The sequence below is a fragment of the Lonchura striata genome, chromosome Z (genome assembly GCF_050655825.1).
Source record: "Lonchura striata isolate lonStrDom1 chromosome Z, ASM5065582v1, whole genome shotgun sequence".
NCBI lineage: Eukaryota > Metazoa > Chordata > Aves > Passeriformes > Estrildidae > Lonchura > Lonchura striata.
The window spans coordinates 40,228,911-40,245,789 of NC_140740.1; the positions used below are offsets into that span (position 1 = coordinate 40,228,911).

General features: G+C 35.0%; 1 protein-coding gene across 1 annotated transcript in view; it reads right to left on the minus strand.

Moving 5' to 3' along the window:
• The window catches only part of MCCC2 (methylcrotonyl-CoA carboxylase subunit 2), a 36,732-nt gene that overhangs the window by 1,835 nt on the left and 18,018 nt on the right, over positions 1–16,879 (minus strand). Inside the window, exons 8-16 of the mRNA XM_021537142.3 lie at positions 14,033–14,097; positions 13,039–13,138; positions 12,058–12,153; positions 10,841–10,913; positions 10,582–10,658; positions 8,494–8,560; positions 8,091–8,247; positions 7,199–7,313; positions 5,829–5,914 (exon numbers count right to left, since the gene is read on the minus strand). Of these exons, the coding sequence (XP_021392817.1) occupies positions 5,829–5,914; positions 7,199–7,313; positions 8,091–8,247; positions 8,494–8,560; positions 10,582–10,658; positions 10,841–10,913; positions 12,058–12,153; positions 13,039–13,138; positions 14,033–14,097 (836 nt within the window). The remainder of the gene's footprint in view (positions 1–5,828; positions 5,915–7,198; positions 7,314–8,090; positions 8,248–8,493; positions 8,561–10,581; positions 10,659–10,840; positions 10,914–12,057; positions 12,154–13,038; positions 13,139–14,032; positions 14,098–16,879) is intronic.

The window sequence follows — 16,879 nt, forward strand, 5'->3', positions numbered from 1 at the left end:
CAGCATCTGCAGAACATTTGCATCTTTGGTTAAGAGAGGGATGCTCCTCCTCCATCCCGTCTTTCCCTGGAGAGACTTATTTTGCATTCTTTGTGAACTTATTTCAGTGTTGGCTAATGCTTAATTCTTTGTGGAAAATTTAAAAATACAAGAAACAGACATGAACAAGGAGCCAAGACTGACTCTGCCAAGAGACGACACAGCCTTTCCTTTCCAACTGCAACTCCATCTGCAAATATTATATTGTTTATTTGTTTATTTGTTATATTATAATTTTTGGCTAAACCTATTAGACAGGAAACAAGGTATTTTGCACTCTTCTTTCAATCCTAACTGTGCCAACCTCACCCCCAAGAGGACTGCAAACTGTACATAAACACAGGGTGATAAACTCAAGGCAGCAGCACTTGAGTTTTTTCCATATTTGCTTTATTTTGTTATTTGCTGTGAAAGTAATATTGATCAAATCAGATAAATATACTAAGAGACTGACAATATATGCTTTTCATTTTACAAGGTTTACGCATCCTGTGATGCACAAAATAGAATTGCAGTAAAAGACACCTTTAATGAGACCAGGCACAAGGGTTCAGGCTCAGCTCTAGGAGCATGTTTTCAAAGTTAGATAGAGAAGAAAAAGGATACCCAGATCAGAAAGAATACTATAAAGAGGTCTTATAATGGTGCAGCTTTCCAAGCAGGAGGCTGTTAAACTAAATGGGGCACAAGAGAAAAACTGAAGTACAGAAGAAGAAAGCGTTTGGAGAAGGGAAGACTTTGCTGCTGATTGGGCAAAATCAGGCTCTTTCTCTTTTGGGAGAGAAAACCAAATTTTGATTTAAGAAGTCTTGAACTACAGTAGTTGCGGCACTCACTGACCTAGCTGCCAGGTCCCAACAATAAGAGAATGAATTCTGGGAAAATGATAGAATCACAGAATGGTTTGGGTTAGAAGGGACCTTATATATCATCTAGTTCTAATCCCCCTACTATGGGCAAGGACACCTTCCACTAGACCAGGTTGTTCAGGGCTCCATCCAGCCTGGCACTGAACACTTCCAGGGATGGGTCAGAGGACTGCTCCTCTGGGCAACCTGTTCAATGCACCACCACCCTTACAGTGTAAAAAGGAGAAAAACTTCTGGCATGGTAAAAAAAAAAACCAAACTGCTATAAATCCAGAATACAAATATAAGAAAGCTGTAGCTCTATCTAACTTCTCATTTTAAGATTCTCAATTAGTACCTCCCTTCTAGTGGGCTAGTAACCCAAGCACTGGAATAGTCTAACAGCCACACTTGTACCTGCATGGAAGTGGTACTAACAGCAAATTCTGTTTCAGATGACACAAGAGCTGTCTGTATCATAATTGGGAAAAAGCTCAGGGTCTAAGCTCCTGCTGTCTGACTCCTTCATTCCTAACTGTATCTTTAAATTTTAAATAGTATCAAAATTTTAAGTAGTAACTAATTTTATTAAAGTATTTGGGTAATACTCAGTTAAAAAGACTCAGAGGTAGTGATTCTTACCATACAAAAATAAAAGTAATTGGAAGCTTTTTTTTTTGTTTGAAATAGCCAGAGAAAAGTGTCACTTGGTTTTACAGAGACTTACTTAAGAGATGTTTGAATTTTCTTGATTTTTCTCAAGACAATGGTTGTAGCTATTGATATAATCTAGCATGACAGAATGGTCACGACAATATTTTCTGTACTTTCAACTTCATAGAGTGTGTCTTACCAAAGTTTAATGCATATGCTCTTTTTTTTTTTCACCTTGAATTTGTGTTTTGATTTAGTTATGATGAATATAGTCAGATAAATCTACCAAACAAATGAAGAAGATCCTCCTTAATAATGAAAATAAAAGTAGTTCTGTGAGGTCAAATCAATCCCAACCTTCTGTTTTCTTAAGACTATGAAAAAAACCCCAAATTAATGAACAATCTCAAATTGCTTAATTTCTATTTTTAAGCAAATTTTTGTTTTTTGACTGCTACAGCTTTGTTTGCTCTGCATATAAACATTTTTTTTTCCTAATAAATACCTGGAATTAACTTTCTTATTTATGAAACACATTGAAACAGAATGAGGGAATTCATAATACTTAAAATGTTCAACACATTTTCTCAGGGCCTGGAAAGGGCAGGGATGAAATGACTCCAAAAGAATCATCGACTTAGTGCAGTACCTTGCAAGACACAACTTCACAGTGATTACTGCTGACATAAAAATCAAAATATGAAGCACATTTCAATGGCAGATTTGGGTTGGTTTTTTTTTTCCTTTTTTTGTAGCAACACAATTGACTTATATTGACAACCGCAGAAATTTTATGTTGCATGCAAGTCAAGCTAGTTTCATATCGTCACTCCTGGCTTCTGCTTCTCTTTGTTAAAAAAAAAAACTTCATTCTCTACTGGGATGTAACATTAATAATTAAACTATCAATTAAAACACCATTGCAGGAATATGAGTCACATTACACTAATAAAATATCTGTAACTGAGACAGTGTGAGTAAAAGAAATGAAGTTGCCTAAAGTAAAATCCTTGCGTAATTTGTTAAGATGCAAACCACTGAAATCTTTTAAGAAACCTGTGAGCAGATTAATATAACTCATTAAAAAGGGTGCTGCCTAATGACTGCCATTAATTAAGACTGTTCATTGTGAAAGGTTATAATCAAAAAATTGGTTAAAATCTGATTAGAAAATACAACTACAGGGAACAATATTGACAACCTGCATGTATATCAAGTTATCACTTATAAGCAAAACAATAGAAACAGACTAAACAGGGATATTTTCTTGCCTTTTAAGATCATCAGGACATTTTCCTTATCACTCCTTATTGCTGCTAAAAGCTTGATTCAAAGCCTAATGAAGTCAAGTGGAAGGGTCACATCAATCTCAATGGCTGTTAAGGGTGAGACAGACATTAGGCAGGAGGACAGCATGAGGGAGCCTCCAGACAAGCTGCACGCAAGCAGCAATACAGAGAACAATCTTTGTGCTCATCTATGGCTTTATTGTTCTCTCAGAAATGCAAAGCTGTTTGTTAGAGATTCCTTGCTGACTTCTTTGGTGGAGGGCTCTTACAAAACAAAGGCTGCCTGGATTCCATTTCAATTACAGTATCCTGACATTTGGTAGACAATCAGCTGGGTTTTTACCGTGCTTGGAACCCAACAGGAATGGGCTGCAAAAAAATTCCTCCCTGAATTACAGAAAATGCTTGCTAAAATGCAGCTGCTGATGTGGGCTGATTAGAAAGGGTTGTCTGCAAGGTGCAAGGTGAGTGGTACATCATTCCCTCTGAGCACACTTGCTGCAAATATTGTAATCCACTTCATCTCATTGTTTCTGCTTGGACAGCCTACTCCACACAGTAATGAAAACTTCTGACCTATTGATCTGAGATTTTGCTTAGGAATTAGTTAATACAAAGCATGAAAGGGCAGGAAACATGAGTATATCTGCTGAAATACCCAATTAACTCTAAAGGAGAGCAATTAAAAGCTCCTAGACAATGCAGACTGCACCTACTTGAACTGAAAAATGAGAGAAACCAGCCAGAACTGCTTTGACCTGAGCCACTCACACACTGTTGTCAAAAGCACTCCTTTGTGAAAAGAGGCATTTCATCTTCATTGCTTATAGCCAGGTAAACCTCAGTGGGATTTCAGGTCTGACATTTGACTTCATGTCTCAGCTGGGATTATTATCTTGAGTGCAACATCACATGAACACAGCCACATACAATCAAGCTAGTTCTCAGCCAACTCACATCTGTGCACGTCATATTTTCCTTCCAAAAGGAAACAGTAGCACGTATCTACCCTGCTTTTTCAAAAAAATGACACATCACTTAGCAATAAAAGTACTTTCTAACACCTGGGCTGGACAAATTTAAGCTATTTGCTGGGGTGACTACTAGATTAACAACTTAACTTCACAAAATGGCCAAATATTCTGAAAACATAAGCTGGTAAACATTGTTCATCAGAGAGCACAAAGTTGATATTAAACACTCATGTTTGATGTCTAAAAATCAGACATTATTAAAAATTTAAAATGTGATTTTTTTAACATTGGTCTTTACATATAAAACCACTTTGTTACAGATTAGTAACTTACTGTTGTAAATACTGACAATCATCTGTCGGTTTTTGGGAGAGAATAAGTTTTTATATTGCTAATTTATCTAATATATTGAGTGTTAAATAAATCATGGGTAAAAGAGTCTGACTAAAAAAAAAGCAAATGTAAAAAAACCCACAGTATTCATCTTCTCTGGGGTAGGGATTAATTTTAAATACAGACAGTTTGATTCATTTTTAAATGTTATTATATAGAATATTCTTCTCCTTAAAATCCAGTAATAAAAAATGATGATACATATTTTTTCATTTTTCCTTCTTGCCTTAGAGCACAAAGTCAGCTGTTAAAAACTTCTGTGCTATTTCTTTTACTATGCATAAAAGATCAAGCCTGATTGAAGGTATTCGTTTGATTAAACATTAAAATCAGTGTTGATTTCCCAGGTCTAAATATATCAGTTAAGTATATTCCACTATGCCTACACAAAAGAGTAAAAGTTAACAATCATTTCATATCTTACTTCTGATCGTGAAGAAGGAGCTCTTCCAGGTTACCTACCTCTGCTTCCACAGTGTGTACACTTCCTTCTTACACCTCAGTTTCAGGAGAAAATCCTTGCTTGGCCATGCCAGTTTCTACCCTGCCATGCTCAATTTCCCACACAGGAATAAAGAGCTCTTGTGCTCTAAGAAAAGTGTATTTAAAGAATTGACAGGTTTAATCAGCCCCTCTGTCCTTAAGGAGTTTCCCAAGCGATCTCATCTACTAACGCTTTAAACATCTGCAAGTTCACTCTTTCTAATTTTAGGGTCTGGAGTTTCTCTTTGCTGCCTCATATTCCATGAGATCCTGAACCCGACCAGGCTGTGCCTGCCACAGCCCTGGCTGCTCCCAGCCATGACCTCTTCAATGAGCCCCTCTGCACTGCTGAGTGCCAGGCGCAGGAATGCTGCACCTCTGGCTGGCTTGTCTGATACCTGGACCAGGAAGTTGTTTTCTACATACTCCACAAGTCTGGGTTGTTCACTGCCAGCTCTGCTGCTTTCACAGCTGACATATGGGTCACTGAAATATGCTACCCTCTACCATCATTAGCAGTTGAGAGCCTGTGGAAAATTAGCTCTAGGATACCACAAGCAGAAATATATGCAGGAAGATTAGGAATGACAGGATGAAACTAATGCAAAATAACCATCAAAGGCCAAAAAAGCCTTCCAAGCTACTTTCCAGATGTGTCTGGATAACTTCAGGATGCCACTTTGTCTCATTAGCCTAATTAGTTCCTGAAATTTGCCAATTGCTTCAGGTCATCTTGAAACTGCTACCTCCTTTTCCACTGGCCTCTTCTACTTGCAGGACCCCACTACAATGAATTCCTGCTAATACACATGCAGCCACTCATTATACCGTTCAACAACCTTTAGAAAGGTGACCAGATGCTCCACTGGGAAGAATGATATAAAATTCATCCAGAATAAAACACATAGCATAGAAACTCCATGCTACCACATAATTTCTTACAGAACCAGTGAAGTAATTCCTGCAAGTGCATGCTGTCTTCTGAAACAATTCATAGTATCAGGTCCCAGAGATAAGACAGACAAGACATGCACATCAAACACAATCTTTGGTTCCAATTGCTCTGTTCTGCTGTTCTTTAATACTAAGAATTATATGTCAAGTCCCATGACTACAATTAAATTTTAGAATAGTTATTTGTAGGTTACCTTGCACTGGAATAATAAGGGTTTCCTTCCTCCTCGAACCTCCTAATTATTGGCTCCTTCAAAGCTGCTTCATCTGCCTCAGAAAACTAAAAAAAAACCACATAAAATATTCTTTAATATTTTCTTCTCCAATGATAGTAGAGCTTTATATGCAGCATCAACCTGAAGAAAATGACTAAATTATCTGCCCAAAGTTTTTTTACTCTTTTAGCATACAGTTGTCAATTTTGCATGTTTGACAACAAAATTCAAATAGCACTTTCCAAATCAAGCGGGTGGAAAAAGGAGAATAAACATATACTTAACTAAATGCAAGAGTAATTGGCAATTACCACTTGAAAAATTACTGAAGCTAGTGTATTTGAAAAAAAAAATTGGGTTGCCTTTGGCAAGATTTTTTAATAATGTTAAGCCTGAGCTATTCTAACACTGGATTTCTTATGATACAGATTGGTCACAGTAATTCAGATAACCTTCAAGTTTCTAACACATTTGACTGACATTTAACTACTACTAATTATTTTTCTTGACCTTCTTTCCAGGTATCATGGGTTTGGAAAATTAAGACAGAGATAAGGGTGAGTACATTCTAACCACAGTAAGAACAAATCAAGTGTTGAAAAGTAATGACACTGAGATAACATGTTCATACTGCTTCACTATTCAGATTAACTATTCATGATAAATATGAATAATTTTAAGACATCAATAAAACCACTTCTTATGGGATCAAGTATATTATACTACTGTATGAAGTAGTATAATCATAAACCTTGTAATCAAAAAAGCACAACTCAGCAGAAAAGAGTATGCAGTAAAACTATAAAATATTACTGCAAAATTTAGTACGATATGTTTATTATATAAACACTATACCTCCAATTTTCAATTAAAATGTTGAAATCAGCAAAAACTTTTCGAAACCTCTCCAGACTGTTACAAGTTGCATAATTCTCAATCAGTAAATCATTTGAAGATGAACTTTCTCTAAAACTGTCACCTTCATAATAATTGTAAAGACACTTTTTCCTGACATATTCCTCTTCATACTTCCAAACCAAGGAGGATTCCTGATTGCTTATCTCAGGTAGAACAAATAACTTGGTGCACAAAGTACAAAAACACAATGGAATATGAAATACTCCTCTTTTTAAGCAAAAATAAGAAACGTTATGAATGATCTTCACATTTCAAAGAAGCAAACAATAACCTTTCACAAATGCTTCATGTTTGTCAGTGCACTAGTTGGCACTAGGGTAATTCACTGGTGTCTCACTCTCTTCAACCCCTTCCTAGCTCACAAAGTGACCAACTCCAGTAAAAGAGTAAGTGATAATGACTTTGTTAGAAATTAAAGAAGAAAGATATACCTGTTTTCCCTCCCTTGCTTTTTGGTCCTTAGCTATTGTAGCTAGAACAGTTGCAGCTTGCTCTCCTCCCATCACCGATATGCGAGCATTTGGCCACATATATAAAAATCTTGGACTGAAAAAATACGTATTAAACATTAAGGTAAGACATTGTCACATTTCCTAGTGAAGAACTAATTTTCACTCAATTAAGAATACATTTTTATGCATGACAGTTTTACAATATAAATTTTTTTTAAAAAGGTACATTAACATACTTCAATGTTTGCAGTATTACATTTCATGTTCACTTCCATTATTCACCTTTAAAAAAATATTTCTCTTTCTTGAGTCTCTTCAGCTCACATTCCCAACCCACAAGAATTTTGCTCCTAAACATCTCAACTAACTTCAATATTATGGGGAACCTTAAAAAATTAAATTTAAAAAATCACTTAAGCCCTTTTGTTGACCAAAGGGTCAATCAAAAAAATCTTTAGGGGCTATACAAACCTTATGCATAAAAGCAGGCTGATTGAAGTGAATAAGGAGTTTTTACACAAATTGATATTTTTTTCCTATGAATGCAGAATAAAGGACCAGCCTATACTTCTCAATAATTGCTTAGGATTTTACAATTTTTCCAGCAAGAACTGAAATGGGAGAAAAGGATGTGAACATGTTTACTTTTAGAAGGTCTCCTCTGTCACCTAATTCAAGGTGAATCATGAGCCTTATTATCTCTACAAATTTCAGGCTGTTATTTACTTATGAACATACTCATTAAGAACTCATTTCTTTTCCAAACAGCACAACTTCTTCAAGAGTTCAGATGATTTTTTTGAATGATACTTCAAGGTTATGCGCTCTCAAATTTTTTCTATCTCCTGTTAAAATTTGAAGCAACACTTACCTATATGCTCTTCCACACATCCCATAGTTTCCAGCTCCATAAGAGCCACCAATAATAATGGTTATTTTAGGTACACTGGCACAAGCTACAGCAGTTACCATCTTAGCACCATCTTTTGCTATCCCTCCAGCCTCATATTCTCTGCCAACCATGAAACCTAAATAAATACAACAAGAACAAAAGGCTCATCAGCTTTATATTATAATGCTGTGCCGTATGTCATACTGTGCGCTTCATAACACATTGCAGAAAGAACTGAGGGGCAAATCATACGGCAAGGCCTTCAGCAGCTGCTGACAGGCTGATTTCCAAACAGGCTGGAGATGTAGGCACTACAAAGCACTCAACAATTAACAGCAAAATCTACAACAAAGTGAAACCTCAAAAACTGGCTCTTACTCACCTGTAATATTCTGCAAAAACACAATGGGAATATTTCTCTGGCAACACAACTGGATAAAATGTGTACCCTGTAGAGAGGAAAAAAAATGAAGAGTAAGCCATTAAAAGCTGAAAAGTGAAGCTATCACTACCAGCATTCTGATGCCTATGCTAAATCCTTCTACAGATACCTACCACAGTATTTCCATCAGGAAGTGCCATACTACTTCTCCTTCACCCAAAATTAACTGCAAAACATGCATTCATTGTAGTAAGAGATCTCCAAAACTCTGTGATACCATGGGTAAAACAAGTAATATTCTTAAAAGCATTACTACTATTACTGAAAAGCTCAACTGCTGTGACTCAGAAAATATGCAGTTAAACAACTGACAGTGACAGTGTGGCATCTGACATTGACTTTAGTACGACTCAGAGAAATCAAGTCAGTCAGTCGGAAAAACATATCTCTCCATTTTCTGTACAAAATAAAAGTACTCTCTAAAACTGGGAAAAGCCCATATACATTATTTACCCATGGCCCTGCCAATTGCTGTAACATTTTCTCCCTTTCCTGAAGTTAGATGCCCTCTCCCTATTTACTAGCAAAAAAACAATTTCACAGCAAAGTTACAAATAGTAGATTCCAAGCCTCCATTTCAACTAATCTACATCTTTAAAGTTCCTTGGCTTATTTATACACTTGCTGATAAACAAAACAAAGCAAGGTTATGTAGCACAACTGAAAAAATATCTAACCTCTTCACTATATAAAACCTGCAAAGGTTATAAAAAGAAAAAAAGAGAGAAAAATAATTAAGTATCATCTTCACAGAAACATGTGAATAGCATAGTGATGATCGTAAGAAAAATGTTCAACAATTAATTACAAAAATGCAAAAAAAAGAAAAAAACGAGTATTGCTAAGGCATGTTGCTCATAGAACCAGAATCATGGACAAAGGTTTCTCTAGAGGAGAATTTCCTTTTGCAGTAGTGATATGCGAGTAAAAGTCAGAAAATGAAGATTCCTTACATTCTTTTTTCATTGTTAGGAAAAAAAGTTGTAGTGCTAAATTGTTAGAAAAATAATGAAACTATGAGAAATACTGCAAAAGTTATTTTCTACCTGGAATTAACTGTTAAAACCAATCTGAGATGAAAAAAAGTCATGTATTACAGTGCTTCAAGTTGGAAGTATTCCTTCAGCACATGAAACTCAATTTTGTGTATTATTTTATAACAGCAATAAATCCAGTAAAATTACTTCCTTTCTCCACCTCTCTCATCAATACTTCCTTTTTCTTTATTTTCTCAATACCAACTTCCTCACCATTAGCTCAAGAAGCCTGTTAGAATAAAACTAGCATATATAATTGCTATTACAAAAAATTTGCCTGACAGATGTTTCTTGAAAAAATAAAGAGTTCAAGCAATCAACACAGACCAAGGTAAACACTTTGCAATACCCAGATACTCTTTATCACCATCATTCCCTGAAGTCCAAACTGTAAAGCCCTGTTAACTGTGATAAAATATTCCTTCACACACAGCCTTTCATTCACAAAACAAATGTTTTAGCTCACAGATTTTGAAAGACTGCACATGTATTAACTCATTATTCTAAGCCAGAAGCCACAGCAAAGTATGAAAATTAAAGCTCTGGTAAACCAATGAACTCAGTACTGGAATTCAGGTTTAAGATTTTCCAGTTATTACAAAAACATAGATGTGATTTTCCATAATACTTCATGGTTTAGAGTTTAGAAATACCCAACAGGGTGTTTGATGTAATCAGGATTGACTTGTCTTGAAACAGATGTAAGTTTCAGGATATACTATTTCAACTATGCTGTATTCACACAAATCCAAATGTTGTTCTGGTGTTGGCCTATCCTCTTCACATCAGAAAAATCTACCAAACACTGTTTCTAAATTATGGTCAGGTTTTTTTTCAGCTTATTAGCAGCCTATACCTGTTCCACATTTACATGAAAAATGTGGAGCCAGGTCTCTTTCATTATTTAAAAAAGTTCCTCCTCTCAAGAGCAAGTTGTTCACCAGAAGTTTTGTTTCTCAATGGCAAAGAAGCTAGTTATCTATCTATTTACCTTTTTTGCTGACTCTGAGAAAAGAACTCCATTGTTTCCAATAATTCCTACTGGGTAACCAAAAATTCTTGCAAATCCTAAAGGACAGAGATTAATTTGTAAATTATTTTTCCATAGCATATAAAGGTAAGACATTCTCCTGGTAACAGAAACTGCATTTCTTCTGAGAATAATCATTAAAAATATCAGTGGTGAGCCACAGTAAATCCAACCATAAAACCAATGGGAACATATACAGAATAATTATATTTCTACTTACCTGTAACTAAAGTATCCCCATACAAGGCTTTGAATTCATCAAATCTACTTCCATCTACAATTCTAGCGATAACCTTAAGAAGAAATGGAAAAATAACATTGAATTCCTAATCTTTCAAGGTTTTCAACTGTTTAGCAAGGATGGCCATGACAACATATAACTTAAAACCTTTCCATTTATAGAACACCAAGCAGCCCATCATATAAACAGTTTGGATGGCAGGCAAAGCCTGTTTAGTTTTTTAAGTGTGATTCACTCACATGTTTGTAAAAAATAGAATTTTGAGATTAAGAATATTCTAAACAAATAGCTAAATTACACAGGAACAATGTTTTCCTGATTAGTTGAATTTCAAAGAAAAACCTCTGCTTATATTAAACATTAATCAATATCCTCTCATTTGCAAAGAAAAACACATATACACTCATGAGTCACTTTCTTAGAGATATGATTATTTTTAGGCTTGCTTGAGTTTGCAACATACAAAAAAAATGAAGATCTGATTTGAGGTTTCTCTGTGATGCAAAGGAGCCATTTTTTATAAATACAGATCCACTGTTAGCAAGACATTAACCCGGAGATACTTATTTACACTTTAAAAGAACATAAATCCAAACTATTCAAACTTTTGAGAGTGAACTATGAAATTCAACAAAACTTTTAATCTATTTTTCCCCAAAGCAAATCCTTGTACTTTCTGCCAAATACATACTTGGCTATTAGTGAAAAAGGCTCTGAATGTGAGATTTGTGGAAAATATGAGAAAGCCTGTTGGGTCACATGAAGGTTCCAAGGCAGATAATTACACTAAACCTGCAGTAGGGTACAGTAGTCTTTCAACACAGTTGGAACAAGGCTCAATTATTTGGTGTGCTTCATAAATATTGAAATAATCTTTCAAAGGATTGACAGAAAAAGCAAGCCATAATATTCCTGGGTAAGTCTATAGAATGCTTTGCCAATGAGGAGTTCCCGTTTCTGCCAGCATCTTCAGAATGTTACCAATCTCTCATTCTTGCTCATGTTTCTCTAAAGTATAACTGAAACAGATTATATTTTCAACAAGTCACTGCTATTGCAATGCATCTGCTGGACAAAAATATAAAGAAGTAAGTACACAAATCAGGTATTATCAATTATCACAATATAAATAGTGATTTCCTACAAGAAAATGGGTGCATGTATGTATGGGCATATGGATCTTGCATTAATCATACCTCTTTGACATCAAAATTTCTTTTCAGCTGATCACCAACTATTCCATATATTTCATCAGCTGGAAATAAAGGCTCTTCTGAAGGTTCTATAGTTACCTGTGGCAATTTAACAAACAATTTACACAACAAAGTTCACATTATGACTTAAAAATTCAAACAACAATTAATTTGCCAACTTCTCTTCACCAACAACACCAAAATGCCTGTACTGGCTTGTAATTTTGCATAAAGACCAAATTTCCTAAACTGAAGGCACTTACTGTTACCTTTTTCCTACTCCTGCATATATCTCCACATGTGCTCTACTTCTTCCACGTTATAAAAAATTAGTCATGTCCTCCTATTTGCTTACTTTCCCCCTGTGCCCTCTAAGGCAGGCAGCATTCTGAAAAATGGGTGAAGATTTTCTCACACAACTGAATACAGTATCTTGCCTTCCCTGAACATCCATTCACCCTCTCATATCTCCTACTAAAATAAAATACAGCAATTCCACCCCCATATGCTACCCATCCCATTTACTATAAGGAATTCTTAAATCAGTACAATTCATTGTCAAGATTTAGGTCTATCCCCTTGGTTTTCAACACCTTAATAATCCCAGAAAATGTCTACGCAAAAAGATGCTTTAACAGGTATCTAATTTTAAGCCCGTGGAAAATGATCATATGGGTTTAAAATTAAGTATCTTACAAGATTAGATTAATCTACAAGTGCAATTCTGTGACTCTGAAGCACTCTTCTAGTTGCTTCATTCCAGCACATAATCCCAGTAGTTTTAATGGGAATAATACAACAGGAACATAATTGCAGAACTGAAGCATCAAAGAAATCTTTAAGGACAAGAACCATAACTTCCATTTTCAGATGTGTAAAGTCATAGACAAAGATGTGCTCTATAAAACAAGTGTTATATCAGTCAGGCAGAGAAGAGCACTCCTAATTTCAACAATGAAATGTTTTCAGACTCTGTACACTCACATCTACTTTCTTCTGGAGATTCAAACTTCTTACAACTTTCCTTGCCAGATGAAGTGCATGATTGTCATCCAAAGCATAATGATCTGTTACACCAGATTTTCTGTATATAAACAACAACAGCAAGATGAATACTTTGGGAAAAAAACACACATAAATCAGGTAATGAAAACTTGACATTTTAAAGCTTCTAAGACCTTGAAAATATAGATGCAACAATTCGGCTGTGTTTCATTATGAAGTTACTTTAAAAATGAAACCCATGCCCGAACTTTTCTTCAAAATAGTACATTCAAGTTATCAGACATGAAATAAAATGCAGGAAATAAAAAAATCTAAATGGTAATATAAAATGTAACAAGCATTGTTCATATCCAGCAAAAATTAATTTCAATTATAAAGAAAAATATGTTTACCAAAATGACATGAACTGCCCTTCAAAAGAATTCTTTATTAATTTCAAATTGAAGTAACAAATAAGCATGTATTATACAGCAATAGATAACTTCCTATGCAGTAATACCTAATTTTGTTTATTAATAATTGCAGAACTTGAAAGTGCACATATTTTTGGGTTGGTAAGAAGTATTTTTTACAAAAAGTACAAGATATTTTGATCTTGCTTGTAGGGAATTCTACATGACAGTAAGAAAGATATGGTCTGTAAAATGCATTATCTTTTTCAATACATATTATTCTGTTAACACTCATTATTAAAGTCTTCCATATTATGGATGATGCTGAAGTACACTAGACATGTGAGTATTTTAAAGCAATAAATGAATGAAATAATGCTAACTAATGCAACACAATGTAACCGTGACATTCTAACTATAAAACAATCAGTCAGCATCAGATAACACATAATAATTTTCAAAAGGTAAACACAGCTTAAGAAAGATCTAAAAGCAAAAGTAAATAAGGAAAGAGCAGGGTGAGGGGATGGGGAAGTCTACAATATGGAAGAAATTAACTCTGGGAAAATATTTCTTTAAACCTGCAGTGAAGATCTGCCCCTCCAAGATCCTCTGCTGACACCTGTTCACCTGTTGCTGCTTTAACCTAACACAAGGAAAGGAAAATGAGCTTCAGAGTTGACACTTGTCTTGCATTAATATTGATACCATCTTACGTACAGTAATAACAGATCTTTGCAAAATACTTCTTCATTAATCATATTTCCCCATTTACTCTCCCTCAGATTATCAAAATATGACAACATTGAATCTTGTAAAAATTACTTTTTTTTTCTTTGACTTTGCGTGCTTATTCTAATGTGAATATGTAGTTTTTATTTACAAAGATACTCCCAACTGTTATATTTACTGCTGTGTTCATAATTTGTATGCATACACTTACATATCCTTCAGAATCATAAATGTACTTTTCCACAAAAATTTTCTCAGCACTTACCATGAAATTTCAAATGAGATATTTCCAAGCATTGTTTCAAGCAAACAGTAAACCAGACACCTAGGATTTTTCAATTTTGCTTTCTCTACATAAACACTTCTGTGAATTTTAGCTTACTAATTTAAATAGTAATTTAAATATATTAGTAATAGTATTACTATTAATTTAAATACTGTAGTACTAATATTACTAGTAAATACTAACATTAAATAATGTTGGTATTTAATATTTTAACTACTAACATTAGTAGATTAAACAATCATTAGAAGTTTTTTATTTTCTAAACCTTCCAGTGAATACACAACAATTTAGTAAGAATAATTTTCCTTAAAAGAGCATATCAGTGGCATGTAACTGCTTGGATCAAGTACAATGTCTCCATAAAAGAACCTGGACTGCTCAATCCAAAGCCTAGATCTGTGTAGTCTTAGATATGAAAGGGTAATTTAAAAGTGAATGGTCTCCTCCTTAGAACAAAGTGCATTGAAAAGGATTACTTGAAAGCTGGAGAAACCATTCACCACCCACAGGGAGTACAGAAGCGGTGTACAAGCAAGGAAGGAAAACTATAATAATTTCTGAAACAGATTTCAGTTTCCAAGTCTCATATCTAAAAATGAAGCACACTAGTTATATAAATACACATATATATATTCTTACACACACTTCCAAACTGTCAAGTTTGCAAATTTAAGTATAGCTATTTTTTCAACAGTGGATTCTTGCTTTGAAATTTGAATTACCCATGGAATATGAAGGTGTGGCATACTAATTAATGGAAACTTTCTGTCAGAGACATAATTAACTTGAGTGAACATAATTAAACAGTGAACAGAAGATACCTTTAAGAGAAGTGAAGATTTCTTCACTGGAAGGGTTATGCAGCATTGGAAGAGGCTATCCAGAGTAGTGGCTGAGTCACCATCCCTGGAGGTATTTAAATGCCTACAGATGTGGCATTTAAGGGTTTAATACACAGTTTAGTGTTGCATTTGGCAGTGTGAGGTCAATGACGTTTAGGGTGTATTATAAGTGATTCTACCATTTGATTATATTATTTCTTTCTATGATTCTATGAAATAATTACATACATCTACCACTATACAACCAGTTATAACAAACTATTAACTACTGCAGAACTTGGCACAAAGCTGAATAGTGCAATTATTTCCATTGACGTGGAAATCCAGAGACTAATTTTAAAGTATTTTACAAAAACAGTTTTATTTTTCCATAGAGGTGAAGTTTTCCTTCTCCAAATCACAATATTGGAGCTGTGGTCTCTGTCTGTGCCACTGTGTGAAATTGCAAAGTTTAACTCCTCTGCTCAAAGCAGGGTAAACCAGAGAAGATTGCTAATGACCATGTAATAACAATGAGTCTTGAACAGCTCAAGAATGGAGACTCCATAAACTCTCTGGACAACTCAGTTTGGCATGACCATCATTGCAGCAAATGTTTTCTTACGACTAAACAGAACGTCACATACTTCAGTTTGTGCCTGGCAGCCTCTTGACCTATCACAGGGTAGCAACAAGCAGTTTGGTTCCACTACATTTACTAACCCTTGCAAGGCATGGATAGATTTACCCTAAGACTCACCAGATTGAAAAGTCTCATCTCTCTCACACCCTCTTCATTTTACAGATGTTCCACTCCATCATCCCATCATCTTCATGGATTTTTGCTGGCTCACTCAGGCTCATTCTGGAGTACCTAGAACTGCACTCTGCAGCCTAAATGCGTCTTATTCTGCCAGAGTAAGTGAGAACTAGTATTTGCTCCATCACCTTTCCAGATAGTGCAGTGGAGCAGAGCATTCTACAAACTGTAGCTTTAAGCAACAGTTAAAAGTTACTTAGAGTTAGTGGTTGAAGTTACCTTAAAGTTCTGTAAATTCTAAGACTGCAAGAAAGAGTCTCAAAAATATATGTGGGCATTTTCAAAGAAACACCTGTTCAAGCTACTTCAGTTAGAAATTATTAAAAGCTATGAACATAAACTTTAGCTGTGATATGCATTTTCCACAACTGATGACGCCAATATGCAGGAAACTCCCCAGTGCATAAATACACATGAATTTGAAAAATTTATTCCCTCTTTTTACCAGACTTTTTTTCACCTCTGAGCACAGAAAGTAGCAAATTTTACCGAAGGAAGGAAGAATCAGAAGTTTCTGGAACAAGAGCCTACATGGCAGCCAGAACTACCAAGCAGTACTGCCAAAGATGAGGATACAGATAGTCCACTTGAGAAAATGCAGAAGAATGGCCCTGAATACTACTGCTACTGTGACACTTGTCCTCTTATATTGAGATCTGTGTTTATGAAGTCATTACTCCTCACCTTTTCAAAAAAAGAGGCTAAGAAAACTTCCATTTTAGATGGTGGACTGTTCTTACAATCCATATTTTTTTTATCATACTTGTCT